Raw genomic sequence first — 26038 nt, 5'->3', positions numbered from 1 at the left:
TTGATTGTTATTATTTCCACTTAGGTGCGAAGGCGCGTTCCTACGGGAGTAGCATCGTTTAACCCCGTGCATGGATTGCTTATTTCAAGTCGACAGTCAACCAGTTTTTCGCCGGCATTCAACACGTGTTTCGTGCTGCTCACCCTCCTGACTATTGCACGACACGTTTCTTCGTGTTTTTTCGTCTGCCATCAGAATCATAATCGTGGAGTCAAAGGTTGGATGATTTAACTCCTCAAAAATCACATTTTTTAATTTTAAATATAATACGGGAATAGTATGCTCATTTCTCTCTCCAAGTCATATAATGGGATCTTCCTAAATTGAAAATGATTTCAATAATCTCTCTTTTTATTGACATATCTGTTGTATGACAAGTGGAAAAACAGCAATTTTTTAGATTTTTTTTCTTATTTTCATTGTTGTTCTTGCCCGAGTATTCTTTCGGACAAGTTTTCGGATAATTTGTTGCTATTTTAGCTCATATTTCTAACAACATTTTTAGATCATTATTTTTTGTTCATTTGTGTACTGATGATTCCTTTTAGTTCCTTGTACGGGTTCGGGGCCATAAATTAATTATACTCAATGCAATTACTTACTCAATGTTGTTTTCACCTGACATTTCACTTGTGTGATCAATTATCATTATTATTATTATTATTATTATTATAATTAACTTATTTTATAGCTTTACAATTGATATCATTGCATAGTACCCTTTACTTTCGTATTACAGGGTTTAAAAATTGATTTCTTTGGTGATTATGATGAGTTAGTTACCGCACTTCTTGTTATTATTTTCGTACACTTTTCGCTCATCGTTAGAAATAATATTAATATTTAGAATGTAGCCAGAAAAGGTTTTCTCAGCGAAATATGACTAGTTAATTCAATTTCTTTTGACCTTAGGGTATGAGTTAATCTACTTTAATCATTGTTTAAGTCATTCATTCCCATTTACACCAACTTATTTCCCGTTTATCAGTTATGCCACCGAATATACGCTGTGCTTGTTTGATTTTTAAATGATGGGTATTGCCTTTGCAGAGCAATAATAAGCCATGATATATTTGTTTTTATGTATTTGAATTTGTCTTTGTAATGGCACGAATATTTGAATAGATTAAGGGCAAAGCAATACGAATTTATTAACAACTGTAATTTGAAAGTAGAAGAATTTCAAATGGAACCAAAGTACCAAAGATTGTTCTACAAAGTACTAAATCCAATATTACTTTGTCAAATGGGTTTTAGAAAGTCTCCTAAAATATTGAATTCAAAATTATCCCATTCTGAAAAGTGTTTTTGATCAGTTTTAATTGCTTTCCACATATGTTGAACACTTTCAGATATTAATGTGACTACACGATATTTGAAACTCCCGTTTTCTCGTTCATTCCACAAAAAGTCATTAAATTGTACCTTTTTGCGCTGCTCGTTACTACTCCTCTTCCGAACCCTTCTGTATTGATCGTAACCTTCTGTTTTCTTCTCTTTTCGCTTCTTTTCGTAGCCCTTCCAGCAAACCCCAGACCCTAGCGAAGATTTGCGCCCGGTTGGTAGGTACGTACCCTTTACCCCGGCCGCTGGGAAGCCGCTCATGAACGATCGTGTCGTGAACGCCGGGATCCGGAACGAATCGGTGGAACTGCCAGCCAGCGATAAGAGAGTCGGGCGGCGCAACCCTTAAAAGGACTCCGCGGGCGCGCTGGCTTCATCAGTCGATCGGTGGCCTCCGAACGAAGTGTTAGACGAAGGTGGTTAATACGTCAAGGAAACTGGTTGGTTTATTCACTCCCGTCCAACTTCCAAGAACGTGAAAGTGAGTGTTGTGTCAGAAGTGTGTGTGTGTGTGTGTTTGTGGCGGTAAAAGGGGTTAGTGGAGGGGTGCGGGTGATAAAGACGAGGTGACTTCACCAACCAATTGGCGCAAACGCGACACCGAGCACGGAATTAAAAATTCTCAAGTTCAAAAAGACACGATACAAAATGGCGGAATCGGCCGCTCGCGCTGGTGCTACGGCAAGTGGTGGGAGTGGGGGCGGTGGAGGTGGCCGCGCGGGACGTTTCACGATGGTCGACGGGCTGGCACAGCCGGCCGCCGGAAGTAACCATCCGCACACCCCGGAGGAGGCCCGGCTGCTGCAGGAGAAGGGAAGCGCTTCCGAGGGCGGCGGTGGTGGCGAGGGGACAGGCAGTACGGCGGTGTTCGTGGGGGACACCGGGAATGGCTCGAACGGCGGGGCGACCGGTGGCCTGCTCGATGACGCCGAGAACGGCAACCTGACGCGAAACGACGCCCTGGCCGTGTCGGTGATCGATACGGCGGATGGCGGGGGCGGTGGCGGGGCGAACGGTTCGTCCTACAAGCCGATCAAAAACCGACGCAAGAACTTCCCACGAGGTAAGCACGGGAACAATCCCTTTGAAAATACGAAAAAAAACGGAATATGAACACTTTGCACGAACGTCAAGGATTAATGTTATAGATATAAACTCCCAAACAAACACAAACCGTGTAAGGCGCTAATTAAGTGTGAGTTTAATGTACCCTCTTTTACAATGAACACGCTTCTTACAAAATAGTGCTCAAAAGATACTACTAAGGTTTGATGAAATCAATTGGAAATGGAAAAGTAAACAAAAGTCTCCCCACTAATAATTTCTATAAAACATCAGTCATTGTTCCTCGGAGAACACAACATTTTAAACAATAGAGAAAATGGTGGTAACTCAGAAAAATAGATTATCAAACATTATTACATCCATAATTGAATGAATGAATTCGTAAATCATAAATGATCAAATACAATCCCTTAAAGTTCAGTATAAACATTCATTACTTATTGTTGATATATCAAACAATTTCAGAAAAGCATTTGTTTAACGAAATTTGCATTGAAGTGCATGTAAGAAACTTAAAACTACACAAACATAATCCTTTCAGTTCATTTGAAATAAATCGTATGGCAAATTCTACACTTTTGGATGCATTAGTTAGCCTCCCAAGTTCCTTGTTCGTATGCCGTTTTCTCCTGTGATTTCGTCGTGGGAATGGATTTTTCTTCAACCTTGAAGTGTGAATTTTAAATTCATTATTTAAATTCTTTGTATTTACTTTGATCGCCTTGTAGAAATGTCTTCTTCTCGGGCCTTTTCATACATTTAAATCGTCGTCCTGAGAAATAGGTCTTTACCACGGCGCGATCCGTCAAACACGCATACGGAAAGTAAATGAGATGAATCGACGTCTAAAACACGACGCGGTTCTGGTTCTTGTTCACTTTTTGCATCAGGGTTTGACAGATCGCATCGTTATCTCATTATAACCGCAATTGCTTGATACTGGAAACCTTAACCCTACAAGCTAGTACATTACATTTAACTTCAAAGTCGTTGTATAAATAACAAAAAGAATACAACCTACGTTCTGTTCTTTCGTACATGTGCCTTAAGTATTACGAAATCCTAAAGTATACTCTAGATACTAAGTACTGAGTAGTCGTCCAATATCCTTTCGCTTGAACTGCGCACGTTCTTAAGTGTTTACTATCTTTCTCTTTCGTTCTCCTCCTCCAATCGTAGGCATGTACGAACGTCTGCTGAAGCTGTTCGACGTGTCGAAGAAATCGGAACGTCCATTCCTGCTGCTCATCGTCATCTGCCTGGTGCTGCTGCTGATCATCGTCGTGCTGGCCATCTGCTGGCCCCGGATCCCGGCCTACCTGCGCAAGGAGGTCTGCGTCGAGGCGGAGTGTCTCGAGGCGAGCAAACAGGTACGAACAGCGAACCAGATACACAAATGCCCCAAAACAGTTCTAGGACGTCAGAGACGGCTCCCCTTTTTTTTTGGGTGGAGTCTTGGACCAACCGGTTATCGCTGCTGAAGACTGAAATTATCATTTTCCCACCTTCCTCACTTGATGTTCTCTGGGCAAACTGCCCGAGAGTTTATCATCCTACCCATTGCCATCCATGAAAATTGCCTCATTCCGAGTGTGTTCAGACTATCGCCTTGTCACATCAGATGGCGCTTCCGTTTCCGGGTGGCAAGTAAAATACAAATATGTTTTAAAATCACACACCCAAAAGGGAAGTATAAACAGGAGATTGGAGAAAACCCTCGTGTCCACCTGCACGTCGCCTGTGTCGCCATCTTGGGGCAGATCTGGATGACGTCGAAATACACAGAAGGAACGGTCTCCCGTCTCCCGCTCGGCTGCATAATTGGTCCGGAGGAGAACATCTTCCACAGATGAGGGGAATTTATTGATTCATTTCTGCTTTCTGCCCTACATGCGGCAGGCATATACTAGGTTAGTCAATAAGTTTGGAAAGCGGAAATGCGTTTTTTCGAGGTAATCATTTTTATCACTCGGGTATAGTTTCCCAGAAGATCAATGCACTTGGTCCAACGATCTTCCAACTTTGTTATGGCATGACGGAAATGGTTTTTTTTGGCAGATCCGCAAAATACTCCTCCTCGACGGGACTACGACCACGAAGAACCTGATTCTCACCTCTCCTAATCCTCTTGTTTTGATTCAGGATCCTGATGGTAGACCCAAGTCTCATCCGTAGTTCTTTTGTACTTTCGAAATCGCTCCAAATGTTGTTCAGAAACCCGCATATGAACCTTGTTCGGTCGCATGCCTTTGGTGTCAGCTATCACATCCACAGTTGTTCGATGATCTTCCAAAACCATATCCGATATTTTATCAATGTTTTCTGGAGTTCTCGAGAGAGCGTGACTCGTCTTCAACGCCTTCCAAAACAAAGAATTTCATCACAGCCAGATATTCAGATGTTTCCATTATTGCATAATGCTCCAACAGATCAACTTCGAGACGCTTGTATAAAAGAATGAGTTGACGGATCGAAATGACATTTGGAGCAGGTTCATATCAAAGATGACATATTAAAATGGCATTGAATATGGAATTTTCTACCACTCCAAACTTATTGACTAACCTAGAAGTGGCATAGGGAAGACGACCACGTCCCCCAAAGGGAGTTCAACTTCCCGGTCGCTTCATTAACTTTCGTTCGGTAGAGATCGACGCACACTGCAAGCGTTTGACTTGTGCCGACCGTATGACTACCAAATCTTTAAGGTGTCACTCCGTCATTGTGCGTGTGTACGTGGTAGTCCCGAATTATGGCGTGCACGTGACGTTCGATACCTCCGGAAAATCGAAGAAAATATGTTCCCGATTTCTTTCCGATCGAATGCGAGAAAATCCAGGGAAAGCCACATGACAAGTCCAACACATTCCAGACTTGATCTCCAGGAATAGGGAGGGAAAAACATCCAGATAATCTTCCCGCGGAAACTATTGTCAGGTTAAAAGGAAAAACAAACCACCACATACACACACACACACACCCACGTGCCGGAATTGTGCGAGAAAAATCAAAAGAGCAGCTTCCGGTCGGGATTGATGGGTGGGTGGAGAGTTTTCCCCCCTCCATAATGGAAAAATTTCAATGCTAGCTGCCCGCTAATGAGCGCCCGCGGAAGGTGGGAATGATAAATGATTGTTTGATGTGTGTCTGTGTTTCCTTTTTTCTTCTTCCTTCCGTTCGTCCGTCGATTGATGGCTTCCCAACAACAAAAGTCACGCGTCCGTCAGCGCGAGATCGGCTTTCGGTGGTGGAGATTTCCTGCTCAACAATTCCGAGCCGTGCGCTTCTGTCGCGGAAAATTGGGGAAATTTTTTCTTTTAAAAAAAACCACCCACTACTAACCATCGTGAGAGAGAGGGAGAGAGAGAGTGTAGAAAGCCAAGGAAAGTAACATAATTGATGTGTCTGCTAACTAACGCCTGCCTATTAGCATTTTTCCCCCTATCCCTCTCTCTTCCGGAAACATGCATAACCGTGTTGACGCCTTGTTACCTAAGCCGTTTCCGTCGCACACTTGTTGATGTTTTGGGAATGACGAGTTTTTCCCAGCGGGATTTTCGAAGAGCCAGAAAAACATTTTACTGGCCGGGAAAGTAAAATACACAACTGATTTTGGGAACGAATTTGAATTCGGAAAGTTTGGGTTGAACAGTTGTTCAACGCGGTTAAGTATATTAGAACCAAGTCGAAGTATATTCAGGTGTACGGATTTATTTTGTCTGACACGTAATTGATCTTATCAATACTTTGATTAAACCAAAACAAAAGTGTGCATTCAATTATTGGAAAAGGATATCTCACTGTTAGGAACTTAGAAAAGTTTCTCGGAAGTAGAGAAGTAATGTATGAAAGAATAAATTACCCCATACGTTTGGTATACACTGAGCGAAACAAGGATAACACCAACCGGGTTTATGGCATATATGTTTTAGACTAAATGTCGAGTTGTAAATATCGTTGAAACGAATACAAACTATTTTATCTCGTTTTTGAATGGTTTAATTCGATGTATTAATATATTTTCTGTTTTTAAATCACGCTATAATTGTTCACTTTTTTGTTTTGGTCTCGACCATCGTTTTCTAAATATCAACGTTTGATCAATACAAACAAGTTTGACACGTTATGTAAATACAGTGTTAAATAATAAATGGAACTGAAAAATGTAATACCTTGATTGATATTATTTTTCGTGTTTACACAAAAACAAAAAAAAGATCAAATGAGCAAAGAGAATGAAATATCATACTTGACTACGTCTTAAGGCACGCTAGTGTTGTTTAGCTGTCGCTGGTGATCGTTGGAGCGTTTTCCGATTTTCCAACCATTTTCCACTTATTTATTTTCCATGTTTTGTTTCAAGTGTCTCGATGGGTGATGTATAATTGAGTTGTTTTTTTTATTCTCATTTCGTGATGTACTTCAACTTATTTACATGCCTCCCATTTACATCTTCTCCGTTTCTTTCTCTTGCTCTTCGACGTTACCACCTAACTTGCAAAACTTTAGAGAACATTTGGAAATTGTATGGGAATGGAACAAACATTTTTAAAATTCGCTTCACGTTGTCTAAAGTTTTACGAAAATTTTATGTGAAATCACACACACACACAATTACAGAAAAACGCACGCATCCACTTATCCAGGCGTTTTATCTTCAGGTGAAAATCGATGACCCGATGGTCCTCATTTCGACACGGATGTCTTCTGCGAAAGAGGAAACTTCTGCCCCATATCATCCGCTCCCCCCTTTTCGCCACTCGTTGCACAACCCCTGATCCCCCCCCCCCCCCCCCCCTCTCACCTAGCCAGCCCGTATTGATGGGAGCGGGAAATTATTCTGGGTCAGGAAAAAGCAGGACATACAAAATCGCCCTCCGATTCTGACGGCGATCCGTCGAACCATTTTCCCACCCTGCCCCACTTCAGGACACACAAACACACACACACATATACACAAGCGGACGTTCGAGCGGGTGACGGTATTTCTATTTAGCTTTCGCGCCACTTGACCACTCACTCTCTCTCTCTCTCTCTCTCTCTCTCTCTCTCTCTCTCTCTCTCTCTCTCTCTCTCTCTCTCTCTCTCTCTCTCTCTCTCTCACACTCTAGCTCCGACGGGCTTATTCTTTTCTATTTATCTTTCCATTCATCATCATAAATAGACGGTTTTGATGGGTGGTACGCACTGACCCACCCTTACCACCCCTTGCTCCCGCTCCCCCGCATCCCTTTTAACTACCGTGCGCGCCTTCCACCCCGCTCTAATCAGCTTCTAAACCCTCGGCCAGTCTTTGCTCGGTGCCGATGAGCAAACTCTCCGCGCGCTTTTCCCTAGCCCTTGTGCAAAAGGGGTGCCAATTCCCCCCCCCCCCCACCCCATGATACGCGGCACGCGGGCGGAGGCGGGAGGTGTTGAGCGCGCACACCATGTGGTAAATCATTTGCCAATCAAAATCGGGAAGTTCGGAAAACCGTTTCTGGATCAAGTGTGCATCACGCGCTCGGGCGACTCACGAGGGAAAATATGTTGATTAACGTACGATGCACAGTTGGAGCTGGATATGCTCTCTGTTATTCCGTTGGTGTGCTAGTGTTAAAGCCGATTTCGGTTAGCTGCATCGAACGAGAAATTAGAGGTGGTTAATAAAGGTGTTTTATTTAACACGTTGACTGCCATGGCTATCATTTTTGACAGCCAGCTGTTATTAGTTCTAAAAAGATTTTGACCACAAATAAATGAAAATGCAACATAAAAAATATAGTAATGTTTAATATCAATTCTTTGGGAAGCTAAGTTTTTGACTAGCCGTCAAAAATCGTTAGTTTAATAAATGTTATAAACAAATTTTATTGAAACAGATTGTACTAAAAAAGTGTGCTAAAAACGCTTTGTAGTCAACATGTTAGCACGTTCGACACTACGTCACACAAAATAGGTTTCGTGTTAGAAATGGAGATCATTTAATGTCGTAAGAATTCATTTTGATACGGAACGTGTTGAACACTAAATACGTTGATTACCAAGCATTTTTATCACACTTTTTTAGAACACATGTTTTTTTTTATCAAATTTGTTTAAATAATCTATAAAACCGACAGTTTCCGAAGGCTAGGCAAAGACTTAGCTTCCCAAAGAATTAGATTTTAATCTATATCTATAAAATTCTTGTGTCACGGTGTTAGTGTTCAAACTCCTCCTAAACGACTGAACCATTTAAACTCAAACTTTGCACACACGTTCCTTAGGTATAAGAATAGGTTTTTAACTATGTCTCATATCTGTAAATTTTATACTTTTTTAATTAATTACAATTTTCTATCGTCATACATTGGTTTGTTTGTTTTGTTTACATTCAGCAATGACACATAAAGTGAACTACAACAAGTATAAACGGACACAGCAACATGCCTTTTGACATACTGTGGTGGTGAGTTTAATACAAAAGTGGTGAATTTAATTCAAACAAGTCGTTTCATATAAGTGACGATAGTAAAATCTTTGTTAATTTTTGGTAATAATAACTAATGTTGTTAATTGGTGGTAGTAGAATATGTGTTCAAATTATTGTTGCTTAGAGCAGTGAGAAAACCTTCTCATTTACCAGTGTTGTGAAAACGAATTTCAGTATAATTACTACAGCGAGGCTATGAACTCGCGAGTAGATACGAGCATGCTTATTCGTCACGTTTACATGCAATCCAACGTGGCGTAAGTTTTACTGTTACCAGGACAAAATGCGGCGCATAGTCATGATAGAACAAAACGTGTGTTCAAACATTAATGTCGCTGAATTTAGTCCGACAAGCTATGATAAGTATCGAGGATCGTTGCATGGTAATTAAAAATTTACCGCTAAGTTATTATTATGTTTTAGGTTCGCCGAATCGAAGTGCATCTAATTTGATGGACACTGAAATAAGTCGTGAACTGCAGCATAATATTGCAGTCATGTTGGATATCGTTTCTCACAACGTATCAATGTTGACTGATGAACAAGCATATGTTTACGAACGCATTATCATGGCAGTATCAACGGGACAAAGTGGTATCTTTTTTTGGATGCCCCAGTCCGAACTGGCAAAACATTTCTCATATCGCTCTTGCTTTCCAAAATACGAGCAAACAATGACATTGCAATACCAGTTGCTTCATCTGGAATTGTAGTTGAAAATGGAGGTAGAACGACGCATTCATCATTTAGGCTACTTCTAAACATCAATAGGAACCCAAAAGCCGTATGAAACATCAAAAATCAATCACTCATGGCCTAGGTCATGCAACAGTGAAAAATAATTTTCTGGGAAGAATGCACCACGGCAAAGAAGCATTCTCTTGAGGCGCTGTACAGAACACTCAAAGACGTGAAGTGTCATAAAGATTGTTCCAGTAATACAGTCGGTCCCTGCAGTACGCTATACTCGATATACGTGAATTAGCAATACGCGATTTTTTACAACTGACAGCTCATAGGGTTGCTCGACTTCTGATTAGTCAATTTTACTTTGTTTTGGTAGAATGAAGTTTTTAATATGCACTGGAATAGAAAAAATGGAACGCTTATTAGTGATTTGGAAGATAAGTTAAATAAGCGGTTCCCTCTCAGTGTCAACTCTTCAATATGAAGTATAAACGATATGGCAGAGGAATCCGCAATACGCGAAAATTCGATATACGCTATTGCGTTTGGTCCCAAATATTCGCGTACTGCGGGGACCAACTGAACTGTGTTTCTCCTCTCAGGTGATTTCAGGCAAACTCTTCCCGTAGTGCCACGATCCACCTATGCTCATAAGATCCCCTGAACTTGCCTTACTCATCGGTGTTGTGGAGCAATTTTGAAAAACTTTAGCTAAGCATAAACAGGTACGTCCAAATGCTACAGGATCCATCAGTTTCTACTTTTTCCAAACAGTTATTAGACATCGGCAATACACCTTAGCAGATTCTTAAAAAGCTCTAATAGAAACCCAGTTTAGAAAACTAATATGTACGTCATACATGGCTTACCAGGCGTGCATAAAACATCGTTCATTCAATTGGTCTGCTTGATTAATAACAAAATAAGGATGATAATCATTAGCAGCCTCACTATAAGCTTATTACGATGTAAAAAGTGTAAATACAATGAAATTAATGTACTTAAGAAATATAATGTGACCTTTAAACCCATTTTTAACAACATCAAACGGGTCAGCTAGTATTACTATATATTTTATGTTGCATTTTCATTTACTTATGGGACAAAAACTTTTTAGAACTAATGACAACAAAAATGATAGCCATGGCAGTCAACGTGTTAAAAAAGGTAAAAAGAAGACCTTTTGAGCTAAATACTCAAGATCTAGTAATTTGGAGACTGACAACAGTTGTTAACAAGCTTTTCCAGATATAAGCTTAGACTTAATATGATTTAGACGATGTTTAGCTACAACCGAAACTGGCGTTGATTTTCATGTTGATGCTGATAACAACCATCTTGGGCTTTCCGTTTTGAAACCCAGCTAGAGTACTAAACACATATACGCGCATACTGGCACCGGAACGGAAATTTCAAAGTTAATTGAATATTTAATTTCAACAACCGGCCGTCACTCGACCCAGAAATGAGTGGCTACGGGGAAAACCATGACGCCACGATCCGGAAAAAAAACACATCCTGTGCCGGAAAGGACGCTACTCGGCCCCAGACCAACATCCCTGAGTACATTACCATCGCCGATTACTTCGGGGTTAGGCCTTCCAGAAGTCGTGCGATATCTGCGATTTCATCGTTTGCGTCAAAAATTGGGTTAAAACCACCGTTAAGGGCGTCGAGATAGATGAACATGAAGTTTCGAAAATTGATGCCTACGCTCCTCTTGCAGGGCATGGACCACTTCCACTCGCAGCGCAATCAATCAATTCGTTTGTTGGCTTTTGAAGAGCACACCAACCACCGCCAGGAAAACTGTTCATCCCGGTTGTCTTGCGTCGAACCGGAAGAGAATTGAGATGGAAAATTCCAACCAACCACCGGGTGCATGATTTTTACCACTCGCAATCTCGTTTGTCTTTTCTTCCTTTTTGCACTATTGTTGTAAAACATTCCCACCCGTCCCGCCTCCATAGCTGCGGCGCGCTGTGGTGGTTCCGGGGTGCCATATTTCGTAACAATAAACACCAGGCAATGGGACAAAATGTCCTAGTCCCGGCCATCAAAATGGCAAACAGGAAAAAAAAAGCCAGAGCGCGGAAAAACCACCGTTCCTTATGGTTCACAGGCGATGAGCGAAAATCTGATGCTCCATTTGTCCAGCGAGGAGGACGTAAACGGTTCTGGTTAGAGCTTCCTTCAACCGATCCTCCTTTTTTTTGTCAAAGCAGTGGAGCCACCGCTAACGGAGCGTGAACGAACCGTGAAATTTTCCACGGCACGACTTTACCACTTCTTTAACGCCGGGAAAGAGGAGGAGGTCACGTTTGTGGCCGCCGAGAGCACGTGCTTTCGGTGGAAGACGCTATATTTTTGGTGGGACTAGAAATGAAGCCTCAACAACGGGGACCATTCCACTCGTAGGCACTACTCGTCTTCCCGCGACCGTAATGGTTTTCGTTTTAGGTGTTCACAATTATACTGTTAATGTCCCGCGTGTTCTTCCGGGCCCCCCCCGGTGGTTTGCCGGAGTGTTAGCGGAAGGTGTACCAGATGCGTTTCACGGCCTGACTTTGTTACGACGGATTCGTGCACAAATTCCATAGACATTTCAGTGCCTGAAAGTGTATTCTGGAGCTTACTTTGAAGCTTTGATGAGGCAGAGATATATACAAGATATATCAGAAGTAAAAACATGACTGAAATCGGTCCTCCCTGGAAGTAGAAATTTGAAACCTGCTGAAGATCCTCCTGAAGATCCTCAAGAACCAAAGTATATCTTGGGATTCCTAGTCCCGTGGATATCTTGAGTTTGTTACCGGAAAGTTGTGCCAAGGGTGGATAAGTTCAATACCAACACATCCTTAGCTCGGCATACCTGTGCCTTCTTCCATATGTACCTTGCGATCTTATATCAAATAGACCTCGAAGTGTTCATGTCGTGTATATCTGAGAAGCTATATCCGGATCTCTTAGCGAACACATCTAACATGCTCCGTTGGTTATAGTCATTCTTGTTAACCAAATATTCAGAGGCGGATCAATCTTTTCCGGAGCCCCAAGTGGTAGGGTAATCCGGCCCTCCAGATATTTCCATTACCGGAAATGTTTCTATACCAAAGACCAAAGTTGGACTTGTTTGTATGTTTGTTGTTTGTATCATAAGTATGTAGAGTATAATAAACTCCCTCCGTTGCCACTCAGTCCGCCCTTAGGTAGATCCGCCACTGTAAATACTTTAAGCTGTTATTCCCACAAACATTGACAAAGAACTAGCACCAAGAATGTAGTGATTATGGAAAACTTGTGAGTAAATTTTGTAGGCTGCAATATCTGATTTATGCAGTTTATTCCTACGCCGGTTTTGTACAGTTCCACATACTCTGTTGATGTCGATTTGCTTTCTAGATCTTCTGTTTCATCTAAGTACACGGCCTACTACCAAATATTTTCCTTCTTCGCTAGTATAAGTGGCATAAGCACTAACGCCATTTCGAATAAGCTAAAAATCGACCTTTCGAACCTAAAATAATAAAATTGTAAAGTATAAGGTATAGCGTTCAAGCGTTTGTGGAAATATGAGCAGCAAAACTCCTCCAAATTAATACCAATAACAACAAGTTCAAAAGAAAGTTTAACGCTTAACTTTTTTCTTCCACTCAGTCCTGATATCTTGAGCTTTCGATCAACTCTCAATCCGCGAGCACGGATTTTTCGCACAGTGACACACAAACCACGGGTCGCACGTTTTTTTCCGACCAGTTTTCCAACCGTAATTTTCCCGCGGTGGTGGAAGGCAACGGAGTGGAAGGCAAGCCAACGAACAAAACTAACAGCGTAGCGCAAGAATGGAAAATAATTTAACCATTACCATCAAAACCCACCGCCCGGGCATCCCTCCTTTTCCTCGCCCCACCGTGATCCTTTCCGTTTGTTCCGGATACGACGAAACAACTGGTGACCTCCATTAGGACGGTGACCAGTTTTCCCGCTTGCCCTTTTCTCCTCGTAAAAACACGAAGGTGCGAGGGTTGGAGGCGCTTGGGAGCGTAAGATACGCAAAGATGTGTCCACCGTTTTCATTTTCTCTTTCTCTCTCACCCTCCGCCTCGCTTTTCTGCTTTGATAGTCTGGTATGGACGCACAGTGGCTCAGTCAGAGGTTATTGGTTATTGAAAGTATAAAAAAGAGCATTTATAAAATTTGTTAACCTTTTTACTTTTCCTTGAATTTGACTGCCAAACCTGAAGCTCTATGTGGTCCATTTCTGCTCTGATATGGACAAAAAGAGTTCCGTTCAGTTCCAAACAAGTATTGGTTCATGAAAGTGTATAAGGCATGAGTATTGCAGTGCTTTTTTTTTATTTATTTTTGAAAAGTTTTTGTATATTTTCATAAAATTACCAGATAGCTAACAAAATTTCCTTTGCAACGATGTATAAATCTCTCAAATTTAACATGAAAAACGAAGCAAATATTTGAAAGCATTCCTCATGTTTTTCTCTTTAGGCAACTTTCAACAACCATATCTCTCAAAATTGGGCCTTGAAATAGATAATATTCTGGAGATTTCTTATTAAACTACTCTTCTGTCATGTGGAAGTGAGATTTTGAATATTGGTTACATGAAATGTCAAACCAAATGACCGAACTCTGAGCCACTGTGCGACGGTTTCCCCCCGGGGGTAAAATCGATGTTGACATTAAAACCAATTTTTAGTTTTTCCCATGCACACGCATACACACACACTTTCTCGTCGATTTTCCGTCTGCCGAGAGTCTTTTCCGGTTTGGGATAGGCTGCAAGGATCCGAATCAATCCATGGAAAATCTGGCTGAGGCAAGTTCGCCTCCAGATGGAGGATGGAGGTGGCAAAAGTATTTGTTTCCCCGACGCAATTTTAAGTCAAATCCTTTTCCAGCGGCAGCTTGTCTTAATGGCGCCCCCACCCCCCCGGTGGGAGGGGTTCCTTGGTGCAAGCAAACACTATTTGATTTGAGTCCACCGAAGAAAGTCCAAGAACCGCTCGCGCAATGCTCATCAGAAACTCGTTAATACCTTCGCACTGCTTGCATCAAATATGCAACGCACAAACGAACGAACCAAACAAACAAACAAACGAACAAGAAAATATCTCGCTCCGCCCGCCGCCTCGTCGAAAGTACTTCTTGACGTTACCCGAATGTGTCGTGCGGTGCGAGTGTCAGGGAAACATAAAAATAAAAACCTAACGCATCCGAACGTCCAAAAAAGGCGGAACAGCCCATCGACGGCGCGGGAACGAACGGGAAATGGCAATGAAAATGATTTTTTTATTTCGCCAGCCCAGGACATGGCGATCCGCGGGATGATATGATGTGCGTCTTCGGAGGGCTGGCTTTTTACTTTTTCCAGCCCGCGCGTGGTAGATAAGAACGATGGGAAGCGAGAAGTAAAACGAGCGGCTTCCGCTACGAAGTGGTCTCCGGAGTTTTCGTGTGCGAGGGGAGAGAGAGGAGGTGGTTGAGCTGGACCAAACGTCCGCACGTGCCGCTCGGCGATGAAGTGACGGGCATGTCATTAAGGCAGATCGGATTGCCATCAGGAGGGCAACGATTGTTGATGGTTGTAAAAATTGAATTTTCATTTGACACCCAAAGTCCCATCAGGCGAAGTGGACCTTGGAACCCCGGGATCTCGGCCTAATAATGGTATCCTTGCAGCGGCGCAAAGTGACTTCTCCCAGTATCGCATAACAACCGATGTTAACATCTAATTCTTTATTTTAGCCTCCCGTCCATCCGATGCCCGGGTATGACGCGCTGGGAATGTATCCAATTAATCATACACTCCCGTTTGGACGACGACGATGCACGGACGCCGCGTTTGATGCTGCCTCGTTCGCATTTTGGAGTAGTTAAAATTCAATCAGCATAGCAGGCGCTACAATAAATTCGCCCCACGACCCCTCCGCCAAAGAGGACCTGGAAATTAAAAACGATAAAGCACACGGGTGCCATCGTCCACCGACCTTTTTGTAGCATACCCGGAGGTTGGTGGGAGAAAGGCGACATTGGAGTTGAGTGGACATTCCTGACACATTATCCTGCGCAAGGGCGCCGGTTGTGGACGGTGCTGAGGCGGCAATCTCTTATTCAATTAATTACACTCCCACTACGGAGACGCGAGACTCGTCTGTTGACACGCTGAGCCTAAAATGGACGCTTCCCTCGTTAAAGCTGCACGCCCCATGCCGTTGGTCAAGTTTTCATTTGGATATCTGCACCTTTGTTTTAACGTCGCCGGTATATTCGACATGTTTGAGTAATCGCTACCGAAAGCGGTGAAGGCGGGGAGTTAGTGTTTCTCCTTCGCAGGGAGAAAACGAGGAGTTTCCCGCTTTTACAGCATGGTGATGGTGTGCGCAAAAAAGCAATACCAAACGGCACCGAAGGACATTCCCGATAAAGTTCGATAATGAAGTAAGGAGCTGTTGCCTCCGGGCTCGCTCCACTCGTTTGGTGGAAGGTGATAAGCGAACCGTAGGCAAACTGTAACCGGGCGCACCAAGGGAAGGGTGGCGGCTAGGAGGGCAGGATTCCGGATCCGATTCGAGCCGTCGGCACCATTTCCTGCCTCAGCTGGATGTGAACGATTGAATTTAATTTACACACCGACCCGACCGGCTTTGGTGTCGCCACTTTCCCAGCAGGATTTTGTGCTGCTTGGCTGGTAAACGCCTGTAGTTATGCCGTACTGTAGCTTTCTCGCTTTGCGGGCGAGCTTTTGCAGCAGCACGGCACACGGACAAAGTTCAACAAACTCATCAACCAATCGAAGCCGCCCCAACTGCAACCCCGGTCGCAACTACTTCGTAAGCAGGTGCCTCGAGGTGCCTCGATAACAAACGGGCTCCCGGGCTGGAGCGATGATTTATTTGAGTTTGATCGAAAAACTATTCACCCTTATCCTGGAGGAAGGAAGGAGCTGGTACGCTGGAGGAACGAGCGCAAATGAGCTGGTACTTCTTCCAAAAACGACAAAGCTAAACCCCTGGCACGGTAGTAATTTGTAGTGTTGCTGGGGGTGGGGTGCACTTTCTTATCGGAAAACGGAAAACTTAAAACCTTTTTCCCGACCGGTGTGTAGTATGAGTTGCCCGGTGGTGAAGTTTTAAATTTAAATCAAATCAAAGGCAGGTATTGCCGATTGCCTACATTGAGGCGCGTTTTGGGGCGTTTTTGGAGCTTCCGAGCGCTTTGCAAGCTCGATGGACGACGAAGGAAGTAATCGTTGATCGATGCGTATCGTTTCACTTTAGTTTATTGAACTTCTATAAAACTAAAATAAAAGGAAACAAACATCTTCTTGTATTGGATATTAAACCCACGTCAATCGACTAAACCAGGGGTCGGCACACGTTTTCCAAAAAAGGGCGAGAAGATTAAAGAGGAACCGCAAGCACGAGAAGGGTACCTTAAACGATTTATTTAATATTTTCAAAAATTCATAAATAGTAAAGTTACATTAAAAGTGGTGTATACTAAACTATTTGAATTTTGATCAATATTTGATTTGTAATTATTGTTTTAAATTGTACTTGAAATAAATCCTGTACACAAATTATTTTAAAATATCTTTGTTTTAATCAGCTTCGATATGTTTTCTTTATAATGATTTTATTTTGTGATTGATATGAAAATTGTATTATTTGCATTTAGCTATTTTGGTTGCAAAGTAAACTACTAATTGCCGTCGGTTTTTGGACGACACTCGCGACGCTAGAAAATTTTAGAACGATCAATAATGAAGAAGTCTAACAAAAAGAGTACGAGAAAATCACTTGGTATTGAACAACTCGTTCAAAAATGTTTATCTTCATTTAGGGGGGAAAACCTGACATCGTGAACAAAACCGATAAGAATTGAAATGTATTTTTTGTATGAAGCTCTAAAATTGTATTACGGGGTGGAAAAAAACAGTAAAAATATAACGATTGTTTATTACCACATGGCATTGAGCGCACAATATTCCAACACTTATGGACATAATATTGATCATCGAAAAGGAAAACCGAATGCGTGTTACGACCCCTTCCCAACGCACGTCCCGACAGTATTTGCCTTTCAACTACCGGTAAATAGTACTCGACCGGTTCATGGGATGTTTTGAAGGGTCACATTCCAGCATTGTTGGCGGACGAGCTGCTCGACGCTGACGAACACATCATTAATCACCTGCGCCGGCTGCGTAGATTCAATGAAACCGAAAGCAAACACCCGTCAAAAAAAAAACAACCGAAAACTGACGTTTGAACTGTGCTTCTCGTGTTTGATGCATACATGGTGTACTTCTCGTTGCAGATCCTGACCTGGGCGAAGCCGTCGGTCGCCACCTGCCTGGCGCCGTACGAGTGGGCTTGCGGGCGGTTCGAGGAGCGCTTCCAGGCGCACGCCTTCCGGGACACCAACAAGGGCGAGTGGTCGCCGCGGGCCCACGAGGCGTACCAGCGCACGACGGAGGCGTACGAGTTCATCAGCAAGCTGCCGACGGCGGCCATGTCCTACTCGACGCAGCTGATGATACACAAGCTGCACACCGGTTGCACCCGGCTGGAGACGGTCAGCAACAGCGAGGCGTACTCGGCGCTCCGCCGTATATTCCGCGATCTCGGTGAGTACCCTTCATCTTGCCTTTTTTCCCCATCCCTCTCCGTCACGTCCGGCAACGGAAGCGTTAGCTGTCAATCATCCCACCAATAAATGTTGCATTTAATTCCAATTCCAATTCTTCGATGCTTTTTGACACGTACAACACTGTCATGGCTTCCGGCTTAGCGAGCGGCTGCAAAACACAGTATGGCCGCTGTAAAACGCTTCCCCAAAAATTTGGCGATGCGCTTCGGGTAGATCATCGATAGCGTATCGTACAGAAACCCGCCCGTGTAATCGAACCGGTCCGGCGCATTAACTTTCGTGCCGACCAGGCCACCAGATTCAAAGTCGTCAATAATGAAGCCTATGCTAATCGTGGTGATGTAATGTCGAGCTTCGAACATTATTGTTCGATGAAGTTAAGCTGGAAAGACGGGGGGCGGGGTGTAAAAAAACACCGAAATTAAAAAAAAAGCAAGGCAAACTCTCGGCACCATCTTCGCCCGCTGTCGCTGCGCGTTGACTTTTTTGGTGAAATACCTGTTAGACCTGTTTGGATTAACCGGCGGACTGGGGCGGTCGCGCCAGGGGTTTCATAGATCAAGGTCAGACCCCATAGAAGCCTAGGCTTCGGGAAGATCCGTGATCTACATGTTCCACCCAGCGGGGCCATTTCTTCTCGCTCCCCGGGTTCGGTTCGGGTTGTTTTTTTAAGCTTCGGACTCCAGGTGGTTCCATTGGTGATTTATGACGCAATGTTGTCACCAAGGTCTCCCTCTTGCGCGCCTCCGAATTTATTTTTATTTCTCAATAATGAGCTTGAGACAATGACGACAGACCGCCGGGTGGCTTTCGAGTTGTTTTCAACTAATATACAGGTTCTTTATTGATTTTCTCATCTCATCCGTATGCGCGCTCTGCCACGCTACTTGTACTAAGGTTTTTTGGGAAGTGTGTACCGTTTGTTTCGTAGCTTCCGGTACGAGAGAAAGATAGAAGTGGGGGAAGTTGGGGAGAAACGCGCCGGCAGGATCTCTTCCGGCGCTGTTCTTTTTTTTATACTTTTCGTCGATCTCTAGTCCTAGGGCCTCGAGGTTCTCAATGTCGTGTGTCGGTAATCTCATCATCGTTCGAGCTGCGTTTGTCGTCCTGTGCGTGTTTTTTTTTGTTGTTGTTTAGTGTGTGTGCGTGTGACTTTTAAGTATGTGTGCTGTGCGTTCGCTTTGGGTAGCCGTTTGCCTAGTAGACGACGGTATCCGCTCCGCTATCGTAAGCGGGGGTCACGCCGAAACCGGCACCGGCACTGGCACCGGCGGAAGCGCTCGCACCAGCAGCGGCCTCGGTGTAGCCGGCGGTGAAGCCAGCGTTGTAGCCGCTGCTGCCAGCCGACGCAGCCGAGACGTCTCCCTGGCGGACGTTGAAGTCGACAAAGTCGTTACCGAGGGCCGAGGCACCGGCGGAGGCGCCAGCAGACGCACCGGCGTTGGAGAAGCCACCGAATCCACCATCGAAACCGGCATCGTTGACGAACGATCCACCTGCGGAGAGTGCGCTAGCTCCAGCTCCGGCGAGGGCGTTCGCTCCAGCTCCAGCGAGAGCGTTCGCTCCGGCTCCAGCTCCAGCTCCGGCTCCGGAGAATGCACCCGAGGCGGCGTTGGCGGCAGCGGAAGCGGAAGCAGAGGCGGCGGCCGCAGCGTCCTTGCCCTGGTACTTGATGAAGTAGACCTCCGGCTTGGCAGACGCGAAGGAGCTGGCGTCGGCTTGGGCACCGGCCTTGGCCTGCGCTGGCTTGTTGACGAGCACGTAGACGATGGTCTTCTCCTCGGTCTTGCTGGCGGCACGCGATGCTGCTCCGGCGTTGGCACTCACCGTCGGGGCCTTGATGAAGATGATCTTGTAGTGCTTCTTCGGGGTGATGGTGAGGGTATCGGCTTCAGCCTCGGCCTGAGCCTCAGCGGGCGCGACATGGTAGTAGAAGTGCTTGCGGATTTCCGGCGCGGCGTACACGACACGGGTCTGGGCCTTGGCGGAAGCGGTCGCACTAGCACCAGCACCGGCGGCAGAGCCCGCACCGAAGCCGGAGCCCGATCCGAAGCTGGAGCCCGAAGCGAAGCTGTTGGCCGCCGATCCGGAGAATGAACCGGAACCTCCGAAGCGGGTTGCGGCACCACCGGCCGCACCAGCCGAAGCACCGGCAGAAGCACCGGCAGAAGCACCGGCAGAAGCGGCGGCTCCTGCGCGGAGGCCAGCCTGGTAACCGGCAGCGTAGTCCCCGCTGCTGCTGCTAGCACCAGCGCTAGCGCCAGCAACGGCACCAGCTCCGGCACCACCGAATCCGACTCCCGAGCCAGCTCCGGCTCCGGCGAACGAGTTAGCACCGGCGGCAGCACCTCCGAACGAGCGGCCACCCTCGGTGATGGTGTCCTCGTACACGACCGGCGCGTAGTCCACCGACACGGACTGCTGTCCGACGTCGTAGCTGCTAGCGGCACCGAGGGCCGCGGCCTGGCGCAGCTTCAATCCGATGTCGGCCGACGCCACTGCCAAACAGGCGGCGAAGATCTAGATCGGAACAGAAAGACAACAGAGACGAACCGACGGTTAGCGAGCTTTGATCTAACACATCCCACCTCTGAAACACTCCTCTTCGCCACCAGCGACACACAACGCACGCCTGGAGTCCCGGAGAGCTAGGATTGATTGCTGAGCGACATTCGGGGGGAGTTGATCGTTGATCGCGTGCCAGGTTCCAGGTGCGATTGTGCGGCCGCGCTAGCTGAGCCGAATTTCCGGCGCACTCACCACAAAAGCACGCATCTTTGCACTGATTCCAGCTGCTACTGTGGAACAACACGAACGGCGTTGGGGGGCTTCTCGTGGCAAGAGCTCGTTGTTGGGCGTTGGTTGGGGATTGTGTGTGTCGTCTCTCGTTGCGACGAGCGAACTTGACTAAGGCAGGAACAGGACCTTTCGCTATATATATACCCACCCGCGGGCCAGAAGATGCTCCGTTTTGGGGGTGCTAATTCACTACCTCCCTCTCCGTCTCTCTACCTCTCGCTCTCTCTCTCTCTGTCTCTTGTGCTGCTCCACCACCCTGTTTGTCTAGCCGCTAAGCTATCAGGCTACGGTGTGGTCCATAATGGCGCCGAATGATCATATAGCCGACCGCGCCCCTCCCGCGAATAGGTCCTGCCAAAATCTCCGACCACCTCCAATACCTGGCACCTCCCTTCCACACCCCCCGCCATGCGTCATGCCGTTTATCTGCATCCGATTGCGATGCATACGCGCGCTAGGGGAGGGGGTCTCCAAAATCTGGTTAGAAATTTTTCGTCTACCGAGCCACGGCCGAGCTGGGCGTTGCTGGTTGGCTATCTCGTCTCGGATTTTACGAGTGGGGTGTGATGCGTGCACGTGTCTTGGTATCGGCCCCCGACGGGTAGTAGTTATATTTTGTATGTGGCGTGTCTCTTGCCTTCCGATTGGGCGCGTAAGCGAAACGTCAGCGTGTTCTCGGCAAACCTCGGGGATGATCTCGCCCAGCCGGCTCGTATCGACCGTATTGTCAAGCTGCACAGGCAGAAGATACCCCACCCCATCCAATGCTCCCTAATCTACACCATCTGTACCGTAGGCGGTTGTTTGAATCTTCGTGTTGACGGAGCAGCATCTCTCGGGTAGGATAGCAATAGCTATGATCCTTGCTCGATCGATACCGGGGAGCTGGTAATGGGCTAGCGGATGTGGAAGGCACACAATGCGGTGAATCGGAGCGCGGCATACGCGTCGGTGTCATTTTGATCGTTCACCAAAATATTAGCACAACTCCTCGACCCTAAAACTCTTTCGCGAAATAGCGAACCACACGCCTGCGTCATTCCGCCAAGGAAGATGTTCTCGCAACGTTCTAAATAAACCTTTGTTTGATATATTGTGAAGTCTTTGCCTCCTGTCTTTGCCTTTAAATCCGCTATGATTGAAAAAGCACATGAACTTCTGTCTCTTTCGCGATTGAGTTTGGCTCTAACTCATCAGTTTTTATCTCCAGATGTAAATGTTGTCCATATCTAAAACTTGTTTGTTTAGTATGAATGTAAATATGAAGATTGTTGGTTATACTTGTAAGATAATTTTCCAAAGCTGAATTCAACAAGAAAATTTACCAAAATCATCAACAAATTAAAAGTCTGGTACTTACCAAAATTTGTAAAATATATCACGGCGATTGTACAAAATCAAAACAACTGATGTTTAGCAAATACGTTTATATACGTTGAAGGTAGTTTTAAATGATACGTTAATTAATTGTTTATTTTCATGTTTTGAATAAGTGACAAAAAATGATGAGACATCTATTTCAAAGCTTGGTGTCCTTCGAGAGTATTAAAGTCGTTCTATTTGAGCTCTTCTCACGAGCGATCCTCTTGGCCCACGAATATGCCGCCGCTCACCTTGAACCTGAACCTGCAAACCCTTTCGCTTCTCCTTTCGCGAAACAGCGAATCACTCACCTGCGTAATCGATTCCGAGGAAAATAATACTCTCGCAACGCTCTATCGCCATCGTTATTTGATTTGTTTTATTGATGGGATTCTTCCTCATGTTTTTTTTTGTGTGTTTCAAAGTGTTGTTCTATTTTCAAATGTTCATCTGGACGCCTACCCCGGCTCCGTGCGGATGATCGCTAGATGCCGCCATCTTGCTTAGGTGTTTGCGGCACGGCCAAAGCACACCACGGTCCGGCGAGCTCCAGTCGGTCGAGTTTTCTAACCAGATGTGCCTCGGATAAGCCGACTCGATTAGCACTTTGACATTTCTCCACTCATCAGCGATTCGGCGCGCCCCAAAACACACGTATTCTTCCCGGTCCCATGACCTTCAACCGACAGTTTAGTATCGATATAATGGCGCACAGGCGCAGATTTACATTTTCCACCGATTGCGTTAGATTAGCATTCTCTTTTCGCCGTTTGTTGACTCTCTTGCGGCTGTCAGTTGGTTCTATTTCGGCGAAACAAAGGATTGCACAAACGTGGATTTGTTTAATTTTTATATTAGCTTTTATTCATCTTCTGTTGTTTCTTTTTCGTACTCTGCTGTATGTGTGTGTATGTGTTTGTGTACAAGTGTGAGCGTGTTGTTTTTTTTAAACGATACAATGTTGATATCTTCGTTGTTATAAACTTTTTACACTTCATCGTTGATCTTTTACTGAGAGCTTGATCTTGTGCTTGCTTGATGGCTTTTGTTTTTGATCCTAACGAAAAATAAATCTATCTTACTTGTTTACTTCGTTTTACAAAGAAAACCGACCCGATAGTCGCATAGTCTCTAAACTACAAGACAGAGAGGGAGAACGAGAGGTTAGACAGAGATTCGAGGAATCGCAGGAAATATACGTAAGGTACTTGTTGGAAGAAAGGACTCGCGTGTTGGTGCCGCCAACATCCGCATGGTTTTAAGCAAACCGGCAGGATGGGGATGGCTAGTGCACTCACTTTTCAAATCGTTTCGTTTACATCCTATTACACTCCGGTCGGGTAAGTCCGTTTCGGGGGCGTTTGTTGGGTAATCTGGACGCATATGAGTATGTATCCGATTGTGAGACACTTTCACTCCGTCAGCTCCGTTTCGGTGATGTACGGGTGTTTAGTAAATTTGAGTGTTACCAGCATTAGCATTAGCGCTAGCGTCGGCACTAGCTCCGCTGAAGCCGCTGTTTCCACCGAATCCACCGGTGCGACCGAAGGCATCAGCGTTAGCAGCTGCGTTCGCTCCAGCGCCTGCTCCGAATCCAGCACCTCCAGCTCCGGCTCCGAATCCAGCACCACCAGCTCCGGCTCCGAATCCAGCACCACCAGCTCCGGCTCCGAATCCAGCACCACCAGCACCGGCACCAGCGCCCGCGCGTGCAGTAGCTCCAGCTCCAGCATCGCTGAAACCTCCGAAACCTCCAGCGCCAGCTCCAGCAGCGGCTCCAGCAGCGGCTCCAGCAGACGCTCCAGCACCACCCAAACCAGCAGATCCGAATGCACCAGCATCGGCATAGGCACCGGCGGACGAGGTGGCCGTGGCCTTGGCTTGCGGACCCTGGTACTTGATGAAGTAGACCTCCGGCTTGCCGGACACGAACGAGCTGGCATCGGCGGCGGCACCAGCCTTGGCCTGAGAAGGCTTGTTGACGAGCACGTAGACGAGCGTCTTCTCCTCGGTCTTGCTGGCGGCGTAAGCGCTGGATCCGGCGTTGGCACTCACCGTCGGGGCCTTGATGAAGATGATCTTGTAGTGCTTCTTGGGCGTGATGGTCAGGGTGTCGGCTTCAGCATCGGCAATAGCATCCGCAGGCGCAACGTGGTAGTAGAAGTGCTTCTTAACTTCCGCAGGCTTCACGATAACCTTAGTCTGGGCCTTAGCCACTGCTCCATCACCTTCGAATCTTGCTCCGAAGGCAGACGAACCCGCTCCAGCACCTGCTCCGGCTCCAGCTCCACCGAATCCAGATCCACCGAATCCAGCTGCAGATCCTGCTTGTGCTGCGGCTCCAGCTCCTGCTCCGGCTCCACCGAATCCTGATCCACCGAATCCAGCTGCTCCTGCTCCTGCTCTGGCTCCAGCACCTACAAATCCGGCACCACCAGCACCTCCAAATCCGGCACCACCAGCACCTCCAAATCCGGCACCACCAGCACCTCCGAATCCGGCACCACCAGCACCTCCGAATGCAGCGGCATTAGCGCCGGCACCGGCTCCAGCACCGCCAGCTCCTCCGAACGATCGGGCATCAGCGCTTGCGCCAGCGCTGCTGTCCTGGTAGCTGGTTGGGACGTAGTCAATGCTCACCCCGCTACCACCGCCCCGTTGCAGATCAAGCCCAATGTCGGCCGAAACCACGGCCAAACAGGCTACGAAGATCTTCACGGAATTAAAGAAAATAGACAATACGGTGAAATTAGAAATTGTTTGGGCGTGGAAACAATTCTGAGAGCTGGTCCAAGGACCTCTTGGTGTAGGCAATATTCCTTAGCTCCGAACAACACCGGCACGCACGCAGAGTAGCTCTAGGATTGTCGAAGAATTCCTAGGAAGTTGATTGAAGACGTTCCGTCCTGACAAGAGTTGATCGTTGATCCGGACGAGCTTCTGAACGTGCGTGCTGGTGTTCTGGTGACTAGGACGTCTATGCACTTCCACACGATGTACCGAGAACTCACCACAAAAGCACGCATTCTGACTAGTACAACAATTTACACGACTGCTGCACTTGGGCTGTAATGTTCGCTGAGTTAATGTGATGGCTGTACGCTGTGTCTTCTCGTAGCAACGATCAAACGTGACTGAAGTGTGGACAGAATTTTCGCTATATATATACTCCTTATTTCTTCATTGTATATGCAGGTTTGCGTTAGATCTCATCCTTTTTTAAACTATAAAGATGACAATAAATCCACCACTTCAGCGATAAACTGATTCGTCTTCACCCCTGCTCTTCTCTGTCGGTTTGGTATCGGTTTGTTTTTGTCGGCATGCATTTTCAGCTTGCTGAATACTGATTGGGTCTTGATACGGTTGTAGCTAGTTTGTGGTTTTGTTGTTGGCCAAGTTAACCTTACCAAACATTCGCATTATCATCTGAAGGTATGTGAAAAAGAGTGACGGGAAAACAGGCTCATGGGAACCAGTTTAGCTCATGCAGATTCATCTTCTATCTTCCTCTCGCTCGCCAGTGGGTTGCAAGTATTAATCAGCACAGGTCCTGCTTGCTTTTCTACATTATAATATTAGCATAGTCTTTGCACTTTGCCATTTTACCCCGATCGTTAGCGATTCGATTGCTCCGATTACTTCTTCATTCTTTTC

General features: G+C 45.8%; 1 protein-coding gene across 1 annotated transcript in view; it reads left to right on the top strand.

Moving 5' to 3' along the window:
• The first annotated feature begins 1992 nt into the window (after positions 1–1992).
• The window catches only part of LOC131291107 (protein gone early), a 52217-nt gene continuing 28171 nt past the window's right edge, over positions 1993–26038 (top strand). The window contains exons 1-3 of the mRNA XM_058320297.1: positions 1993–2407; positions 3589–3779; positions 17888–18197. Coding sequence (XP_058176280.1) covers positions 1993–2407; positions 3589–3779; positions 17888–18197 — 916 coding nt within the window. The remainder of the gene's footprint in view (positions 2408–3588; positions 3780–17887; positions 18198–26038) is intronic.

This window comes from Anopheles ziemanni, chromosome X (assembly GCF_943734765.1).
Source record: "Anopheles ziemanni chromosome X, idAnoZiCoDA_A2_x.2, whole genome shotgun sequence".
Taxonomy (NCBI): Eukaryota; Metazoa; Arthropoda; class Insecta; order Diptera; family Culicidae; genus Anopheles; species Anopheles ziemanni.
Note: the sequence above shows the minus strand (reverse complement) of the source record. Positions and strands in the feature narration are given on the sequence as shown.